The 10,215-nt window shown below is 47.9% G+C and overlaps 1 protein-coding gene across 1 annotated transcript in view; it reads right to left on the minus strand.

The window, feature by feature from the left end:
• The window catches only part of LOC309551984 (gamma-glutamyl hydrolase-like), a 64,928-nt gene extending 55,217 nt beyond the window's left edge, over window positions 1-9,711 (minus strand). The window contains exon 1 of the mRNA XM_082252726.1: window positions 9,557-9,711. Coding sequence (XP_082108852.1) covers window positions 9,557-9,684 — 128 coding nt within the window. The 5' untranslated portion in view covers window positions 9,685-9,711. The remainder of the gene's footprint in view (window positions 1-9,556) is intronic.
• Window positions 9,712-10,215: the final 504 nt, after the last annotated feature.

Consider the following 10,215-nt stretch of genomic DNA (forward strand, 5'->3'; position numbering starts at 1 on the left):
TTTGAAGGGCCTTAGGGCCGTGCCTTGCCATGCACCCAGAGGAGGAAGGGTGCAGCCATGCATGCCTAATTCAACATGGGATGCTGTCTCTGAAGCCCATAAACACATCCATGCATCGCCAACTGTCCCTCCTTGTCCGGCCTTCACGCTGTGTGGGGAGGTTCTGAGGGTGCTGCCTGGGGAAGCGAGCATAGAAGCCAGACTTCTGTGTTTACAAGTGACAGAAGAGCGGTAACAGTGAATATGGCCAACCCGGGGCCTATATAAAAGGTAGGGGCCTGGAGCTGCAGCTCCAATAGCCCCTACATTAATCTGGCCCTGAGGAGGAGGACGAGGTAGCCAACACTGCTTCTTTTCACAAATTTTAAATGAGGGTACACCCCAAAAGAGTGAGAAAGAGCAAAAATGGAACAATGGGTGGGTAAGGTCGGTATCCATTGCTATTCTGCATAAGGTACGGAAAAGTCCCGTGGGATCCATGCCTGGTTCATTTTAATGAACGTGAGCTTGTCCACATTGTCTCTGGACAGGCGGCTGCGCTTGTCTGTTATAACGCCCCCAGCCGTGCTAAATACCCGTTCAGATAATACACTGGCTGCAGGGCACGCCAGCACCTCCAAGGCGTAAAGGGCAAGCTCAGGCCATGTGCCCAATTTGGAGACCCAGAAGTTGAAGGGGGCAGACCCGTCATTCACTACATGTAGGCGTGTGCACACATACTGCTCCACCATGTTGGTAAAATGCTGCCTCCTGCTAAGACGTTCCATCTGAGCTGCTGGTGCTGCTGTTTGTTGTGGCGTGCTGACAAAGCTTTTCCACATTTCGGCCATGCTAACCCTGCCTTCTGAGGTGCTGGCGGTGCCCTGGTTGCGTTGGCGACCTCCTCCTCCTCCTCCTCTGCCTTGTGCTTCCACTGTGGCCCCGCTGTCAGATGGGAATGCCAGCAGCATGGCGTCTACCAGCGTGCGCTTGTACTCGCGCATCTTGCGATCGCGCTCCAGTGAGTGAATTAAGGACGGTACGTTGTCCTTGTAACGGGGATCCAGCAGCGTGGCCACCCAGTAATCAGCACAAGTTAGAATGTGGGCAACTCGGCGGTCGTTGTGGAGACACTGCAGCATGTAATCGCTCATGTGTGCCAGGCTGCCCAGAGGCAACGAAAGGCTGTCCTCTGTGGGAGGTGTATGGTCCGTGTCCTCTGTATCCCCCCAGCCACGCACCAGTGATGGCCATGAGCTGGCCTGGGTGCCACCCTGCTGTGAACATGGTTCCATCTCCTCCTCCAGCTCCTCCTCCTCCTCATCCTCCTCATCCTCCAGAACTGTGCCCCTGCTGGACAATTGCGTCCCTGGCGTTTGCGTGTGCAGGAACCCACCCTCGGAGCCCCTTGCGAATGACTGCCCTGAAAGCCTTGGAAATGTTACCTCTTCATCCTCCTCCTCCTCCTCATCCTGTGCCACATCCTCTTCCATCATCGCCCGAATTGTTTTTTCAAGGAGGCATAGAAGTGGGATAGTTAAGCTGAGAACGGCGTCATTGCCACTGGCCATGTTGGTGGAGTACTCAAAACAGCGCAACAAGGCACACAGGTCTCGCATGGAGGCCCAGTTATTGGTGGTGAAGTGGTGCTGTTCCGCAGAGCGACTCACGCGTGCGTGCTGCAGCTGAAACTCCACTATGGCCTGCTGCTGCTCGCACAGTCTTTCCAGCATGTGCAAGGTGGAGTTCCACCTTGTGGGCACGTCACATATGAGGCGGTGAGCGGGAAGGCCGAAGTTACGCTGCAGCGCTGCCAGGCGAGCAGCAGCAGGGTGAGAACGCCGAAAGTGCGCACAAACGGCCCGCACTTTCTGCAGCAGCTCTGACATATCGGGGTAGTTTTTAAGGAACCTCTGCACCACCAAATTCAGCACATGCGCCAGGCAAGGGATGTGCGTCAAACCGGCTAGGCCCAGAGCTGCTATGAGATTTCGCCCGTTATCGCACACCACCAGGCCGGGCTTGAGGCTCGCTGGCAGCAACCACTCATTTGTCTGCTGTTCCATGCTCCTCCACAACTCCTGCGCGGTGTGTGGTTTGTCCCCCAAACAGGCAAGTTGTAAAACTGCCTGCTGTCGTTTACCCCTGGCCGTGCTGAAGTTGGTGGTGAAGGTGTTACGCTGTCCGGATGAGGAGGCGGTAGAGGATGAGGAAGCGGAGTAGGAGGAGTTAGGAACAGGAGGCAAACTGAAGCGCCCTGCAATCCTCGGTGGTGGAAGGACATGCGCCAAATTGCTATCCGCCTCAGGCCCATCCGCCACTGCATTTACCCAGTGTGCCGTTAGGGAGATATAACGCCCCTGACCGTGCTTACTGGTCCACGTATCCGTAGTTAGGTGGACCTTGGCACAGATGGCGTTGCGCAGTGCACACCTGATTTTTTCCCCCACTTGGTTGTGCAGGGAAGGGATGGCTTGCCTGGAAAAGTAGTGGCGGCTGGGCACGACGTACTGTGGGACAGCCACCGACATAAGGTTTTTAAAACTGTGCGTCTCCACCAGACGGAATGACAGCATTTCAAAGGCCAATAATTTTGAAATGCTGGCATTCAGGGCCAGGGATCGCGGGTGGGTAGGGGGGTACTTCCTCTTCCTCTCAAGTGTTTGGGAGATGGAAAGCTGAACGCTTCCACGGGACATTGTGGAGATGGTTGTTGGTGACCCAGGTGGTGGTGTTGCTGACAGATCGTCTGTTTGCGGGGTGGCAGGTGCCGGTATCACTACAGATGTGGCTGGAGCGGCCGAGACTGCAGCAGAAGAGGAAGCAGGATGAGCCAGAGACGTTTCTTGGTTTTGAAGGTGTGTACTCCACTGCAGCTCGTGCTTTGCACTTAGATGCCTGATCATGCAGGTTGTGCTCAGGTTGAGAAGGTTCATGCCTCGCTTCAAGCTCTGATTGCACAGGGTGCAAACCACTCGTGTCCTGTCATCAGCACATTTTCTAAAGAACTTCCACGCTAGAGAACTCCTTTGAGCTGACTTTGGTGCGCTCGTTCCCTTGCTGCGTTGGGCAGTAGCGGGCGTAGTGTCTAGGGCACGGCCGCTCCGCTTCTGCACCCTGCTCCCTCTTCTGCTGTGCTGGTGGCTCTGTGCGACCACCGCCTCTTCCTCCAAACTACTCAGTTCACCTGCATGACGTTCATTCCATGTGGGGTCGAGGACCTCATCGTCCTCCACATCATCTTCCACCCAGTCTTCACCCCTGCCCTCCTTGTCGGTCTCCACAATGCTGAACGCCGCAGCAGTTGGCACCTGCGTTTCGTCATCATCGGAGACGTGCTGCGATGATCCTTGCATGTACTCATCTTGAGAAATAAGTGGTTGGGCATCGCTGCACTCAATCTCTTCCACTTCTGGGGCAGGGCTAGGTGGATGGCCCTGGGAAACCCTGCTGACAGAGTCCTCAAAAAGAATAAGAGACTGCTGTATGGCTTGGGGCTCAGACTGCTGGCCTGATTTGCAAGGGGGTGAGGTGAAAGACGGTTGGACATTGGCTGCAGGTGCCAACTCTGACCTTTCTGCAGTAGACTGGGTGGGAGACAATGTGAAGGAACTGGAGGCACTGTCAGCAGCAAACCAATCTACTATCGCCTCAACTTGTTCTGGCCTCATCACTTCTAGGGGCGTTTGATGCCCTACCAAATACTGATGCAGGTTCTGTCGCCTACTCACACTTGAGGAAGGTGTTTCACTTGTGCGTGTAGCTGGCACAGATCGACCATGTCCTCTCCTTGCAACAGGAGCTCTACCAGCAGCACCACGACCCAGGCCACGGCCCTTATTTGACGGTCTCCTCATATTTCTGTAATTTAAGATCTTGCCCTAGAAAGGTTTTTATTGAATAGCGGAATAGAAAATATGATCCAAAAAAAGTGTATGTATATCACACGTACACAACCACACTAGGCCCCAATTACTATTGTTTGTACCCCTAAAAGGCTAGATGAGGAGTAGGGGGAGTATGGAACAGGCAGCACCCTCAAACCTTCAGAAGTATGAGATGAACCCCAACAACTTGGAAAGGTGGATCTCTCTCACACGTACCGACACAGACTATCCCGCAATTCAATTGATCCTCAAAGGTTTTTATTGAATAGCGGAATAGGAAATATGATCAAAAAAAGTGTATGTATCTCGCACGTACACAACCACACTAGGCCCCAATTACTATTGTTTGTACCCCTAAAAGGCTAGATGAGGAGTAGGGGGGGTATGGAACAGGCAGCACCCTCAAACCTTCAGAAGTATGAGATGAACCCCAACAACTTGGAAAGGTGGATCTCTCTCACACGTACCGACACAGACTATCCCGCAATTCAATTGATCCTCAAAGGTTTTTATTGAATAGCGGAATAGGAAATATGATCAAAAAAAGTGTATGTATCTCGCACGTACACAACCACACTAGGCCCCAATTACTATTGTTTGTACCCCTAAAAGGCTAGATGAGGAGTAGGGGGGGTATGGAACAGGCAGCACCCTCAAACCTTCAGAAGTATGAGATGAACCCCAACAACTTGGAAAGGTGGATCTCTCTCACACGTACCGACACAGACTATCCCGCAATTCAATTGATCCTCAAAGGTTTTTATTGAATAGCGGAATAGGAAATATGATCAAAAAAAAGTGTATGTATCTCGCACGTACACAACCACACTAGGCCCCAATTACTATTGTTTGTACCCCTAAAAGGCTAGATGAGGAGTAGGGGGGGTATGGAACAGGCAGCACCCTCAAACCTTCAGAAGTATGAGATGAACCCCAACAACTTGGAAAGGTGGATCTCTCTCACACGTACCGACACAGACTATCCCGCAATTCAATTGATCCTCAAAGGTTTTTATTGAATAGCGGAATAGGAAATATGATCAAAAAAAGTGTATGTATCTCGCACGTACACAACCACACTAGGCCCCAATTACTATTGTTTGTACACCTAAAAGGCTAGGAGTAGGGGGAGTATGGAACAGGCAGCACCCTCAAACCTTCAGAAGTATGAGATGAACCCCAACAACTTGGAAAGGTGGATCTCTCTCACACGTACCAACACAGACTATCCCCCAATTTAACTGATCCCCAAAGGTTTTTGATTAAATAGCGGAATAGAAAATATGATCCCAAAAAAGTGTATGTATATCACACGTACACAACCACACTAGGCCCCAATTACTATTGTTTGTACCCCTAAAAGGCTAGGAGTAGGGGGAGTATGGAACAGGCAGCACCCTCAAACCTTCAGAAGTATGAGATGAACCCCAACAACTTGGAAAGGTGGATCTCTCTCACACGTACCAACACAGACTATCCCCCAATTTAACTGATCCCCAAAGGTTTTTGATTAAATAGCGGAATAGAAAATATGATCCCAAAAAAGTGTATGTATATCACACGTACACAACCACACTAGGCCCCAATTACTATTGTTTGTACCCCTAAAAGGCTAGGAGTAGGGGGAGTATGGAACAGGCAGCACCCTCAAACCTTCAGAAGTATGAGATGAACCCCAACAACTTGGAAAGGTGGATCTCTCTCACACGTACCAACACAGACTATCCCCCAATTTAACTGATCCCCAAAGGTTTTTGATTAAATAGCGGAATAGAAAATATGATCCCAAAAAAGTGTATGTATATCACACGTACACAACCACACTAGGCCCCAATTACTATTGTTTGTACCCCTAAAAGGCTAGGAGTAGGGGGAGTATGGAACAGGCAGCACCCTCAAACCTTCAGAAGTATGAGATGAACCCCAACAACTTGGAAAGGTGGATCTCTCTCACACGTACCAACACAGACTATCCCCCAATTTAACTGATCCCCAAAGGTTTTTGATTAAATAGCGGAATAGAAAATATGATCCCAAAAAAGTGTATGTATATCACACGTACACAACCACACTAGGCCCCAATTACTATTGTTTGTACCCCTAAAAGGCTAGGAGTAGGGGGAGTATGGAACAGGCAGCACCCTCAAACCTTCAGAAGTATGAGATGAACCCCAACAACTTGGAAAGGTGGATCTCTCTCACACGTACCAACACAGACTATCCCCCAATTTAACTGATCCCCAAAGGTTTTTGATTAAATAGCGGAATAGAAAATATGATCCCAAAAAAGTGTATGTATATCACACGTACACAACCACACTAGGCCCCAATTACTATTGTTTGTACCCCTAAAAGGCTAGGAGTAGGGGGAGTATGGAACAGGCAGCACCCTCAAACCTTCAGAAGTATGAGATGAACCCCAACAACTTGGAAAGGTGGATCTCTCTCACACGTACCAACACAGACTATCCCCCAATTTAACTGATCCCCAAAGGTTTTTGATTAAATAGCGGAATAGAAAATATGATCCCAAAAAAGTGTATGTATATCACACGTACACAACCACACTAGGCCCCAATTACTATTGTTTGTACCCCTAAAAGGCTAGGAGTAGGGGGAGTATGGAACAGGCAGCACCCTCAAACCTTCAGAAGTATGAGATGAACCCCAACAACTTGGAAAGGTGGATCTCTCTCACACGTACCAACACAGACTATCCCCCAATTTAACTGATCCCCAAAGGTTTTTGATTAAATAGCGGAATAGAAAATATGATCCCAAAAAAGTGTATGTATATCACACGTACACAACCACACTAGGCCCCAATTACTATTGTTTGTACCCCTAAAAGGCTAGGAGTAGGGGGAGTATGGAACAGGCAGCACCCTCAAACCTTCAGAAGTATGAGATGAACCTCAACAACTTGGAAAGGTGGATCTCTCTCACACGTACCAACACAGACTATCCCCCAATTTAACTGATCCCCAAAGGTTTTTGATTAAATAGCGGAATAGAAAATATGATCCCAAAAAAGTGTATGTATATCACACGTACACAACCACACTAGGCCCCAATTACTATTGTTTGTACCCCTAAAAGGCTAGGAGTAGGGGGAGTATGGAACAGGCAGCACCCTCAAACCTTCAGAAGTATGAGATGAACCCCAACAACTTGGAAAGGTGGATCTCTCTCACACGTACCAACACAGACTATCCCCCAATTTAACTGATCCCCAAAGGTTTTTGATTAAATAGCGGAATAGAAAATATGATCCCAAAAAAGTGTATGTATATCACACGTACACAACCACACTAGGCCCCAATTACTATTGTTTGTACCCCTAAAAGGCTAGGAGTAGGGGGAGTATGGAACAGGCAGCACCCTCAAACCTTCAGAAGTATGAGATGAACCCCAACAACTTGGAAAGGTGGATCTCTCTCACACGTACCAACACAGACTATCCCCCAATTTAACTGATCCCCAAAGGTTTTTGATTAAATAGCGGAATAGAAAATATGATCCCAAAAAAGTGTATGTATATCACACGTACACAACCACACTAGGCCCCAATTACTATTGTTTGTACCCCTAAAAGGCTAGGAGTAGGGGGAGTATGGAACAGGCAGCACCCTCAAACCTTCAGAAGTATGAGATGAACCCCAACAACTTGGAAAGGTGGATCTCTCTCACACGTACCAACACAGACTATCCCCCAATTTAACTGATCCCCAAAGGTTTTTGATTAAATAGCGGAATAGAAAATATGATCCCAAAAAAGTGTATGTATATCACACGTACACAACCACACTAGGCCCCAATTACTATTGTTTGTACCCCTAAAAGGCTAGGAGTAGGGGGAGTATGGAACAGGCAGCACCCTCAAACCTTCAGAAGTATGAGATGAACCCCAACAACTTGGAAAGGTGGATCTCTCTCACACGTACCAACACAGACTATCCCCCAATTTAACTGATCCCCAAAGGTTTTTGATTAAATAGCGGAATAGAAAATATGATCCCAAAAAAGTGTATGTATATCACACGTACACAACCACACTAGGCCCCAATTACTATTGTTTGTACCCCTAAAAGGCTAGATGAGGAGTAGGGGGAGTATGGAACAGGCAGCACCCTCAAACCTTCAGTATGAGATTGTGTTCACTGTACCCCACAAAGATTGAGTTCACTGCACCCCACAATGATTGTGTTCACTGTACCCCACAAAGATTGTGTTCACTGCACCCCACAAAGATTCTGTTCACTGTACCCCACAAAGATTGTGTTCACTGCACCCCAAAAAGATTGTGTTCACTGCACCCCAAAAAGGATGTTGTTCACTGCACCCCAAAAAGGATGTTGTTCACTCCACCCCAAAAAGATTGTGTTCACTGCACCCCACAAAGATTGTGTTCACTGCACCCCAAAAAGATTGTGTTCACTGCACCCCAAAAATGATTTTGTTCACTGCACCCCAAAAAGGATTTTGTTCACTGCACCCCAAAAAGGATGTTGTTCACTCCACCCCAAAAAGATTGTGTTCACTGCACCCCAAAAAGATTGTGTTCACTGCACCCCACAAAGGATTTTGTTCACTGCACCCCAAAAAGATTGTGTTCACTGCACCCCAAAAAGGATGTTGTTCACTGCACCCCAAAAAGGATTTTGTTCACTGCACCCCAAAAAGATTGTGTTCACTGCACCCCACAAAGGATTTTGTTCACTGCACCCCACAAAGATTGTGTTCACTGCACACCAAAAAGGATTGTGTTCACTGCACCCCAAAAAGATTTTGTTCACTGCACCCCAAAAAGATTGTGTTCACTGCAGCCCAAAAAGATTGTGTTCACTGCAGCCCAAAAAGATTGTGTTCACTGCAGCCCAAAAAGATTGTGTTCACTGCAGCCCAAAAAGATTGTGTTCACTGCAGCTCACACACAGAAAAATGGATGTGGATCACTGACACCTGCCTATCTCCAATCCCACACCACACAGCAATATCGATTGTAGTTTGTAGAACACAGTTTCCCTAAAATTCAGCAGACTCTGTCCCTAACAGGATTGAGAAGAGATCGTAGATCAGGATTGAGTGCAGACCCCACCCCCCACACAGCAATATCGATTGTAGTTTGTAGAAGACACTGACCCTATATAATTCAGCAGACTCTATCCCTAAAATGCCTACAACTCGCCCTGCCTAAACACTCCGACCTGTCCCTCAATTCTATCCGGACACAAATGGTTTTTTCCTGCCTATCTTTCCCTAATCAGCAGCCAGCACGTTGATGTGTGCTCTGTCCCTGAATCTAAGCAGCATAATGACGCCGCTGCGGCTGCCTCGAACTTATAAAGACTTGGTCACATGCTTCAGACGGCCAATCACAGCTACTGAGACATTTGCAGGCATGGCTGGGATGGCTTAAGGCACACCAGTTAAACGATTGTTGATTGGCTGTTGAAAGCCCGCCATGAAAAGAGCGCCAAAGCATGCAAAACCCGGAAATAAAACGACCGAACACGGATTTTTACCCGAACATACAGTAAAGTGTCCGTGTCCGTGTTCGGGTACAAAAAATCCAATTATTCGGTACGAACACGAATAATACAGTCCGTGTTCGCTCAACACTAATTGTGAGTATTATCAGATAGGATAGTGAACCCTGGTGTGAAGGTGAGAATTGAAATGGACTTTACCTTGCTGATTCACGAGCTTGGCTCTTCTCTTGGCTTGTCATTATCAAATGTCGATAGTGAAACCAGGAAGCAGAAAATGAGTAAAACGATCGGGAGGAGTCCTTATCCAAAGAATGAGGAAGACACATGCTAATTAGTCAGCACGTTTTTCAAGTGTGAGAAGCATACATAACACAGATAGTTGCAGGAAAAATCCCATATAGGTCAATGAAAAACGCCTGCTATACACTGCAACACTGATCATGTGGCTTTCTTATGAAAAGAATACTTGGCTTCCCTTCCCTGCTCTCTGTGTGCAGTCAGTTCCATTTACTTCCAGCTGAAATGAGCCAAAGAGCTAAACAGGTCTTGTGACATTTAGGTTGGGTTCATACATATGCGACTGCGGTTTCAATGCGGCAGTCCGGTGCGGTTTGGGTGCAAATTTTTCCCTGAAATTGCTTCTGAACCAGACCCAATATCGCACAGGACCCCTTTTAAAACCGCGCCACAGCGGCACCGCACATGTGTGAACAGGCTCTAAAGCCAGGTTGGTACACGTTATGCGAATTGGGTGCGGTTAAAAACGCGTTCAGTTCGCATATATGTGAACCAAGCCTTAAAGGCAACCAATGAAGATCTAGAAACGAAAATTAAATACGCAGATCAGCCATAACATT

Source organism: Pelophylax lessonae, assembly GCF_965119305.1.
Source record: "Pelophylax lessonae genome assembly, chromosome: 4".
In the NCBI taxonomy this organism is placed as follows: domain Eukaryota; kingdom Metazoa; phylum Chordata; class Amphibia; order Anura; family Ranidae; genus Pelophylax; species Pelophylax lessonae.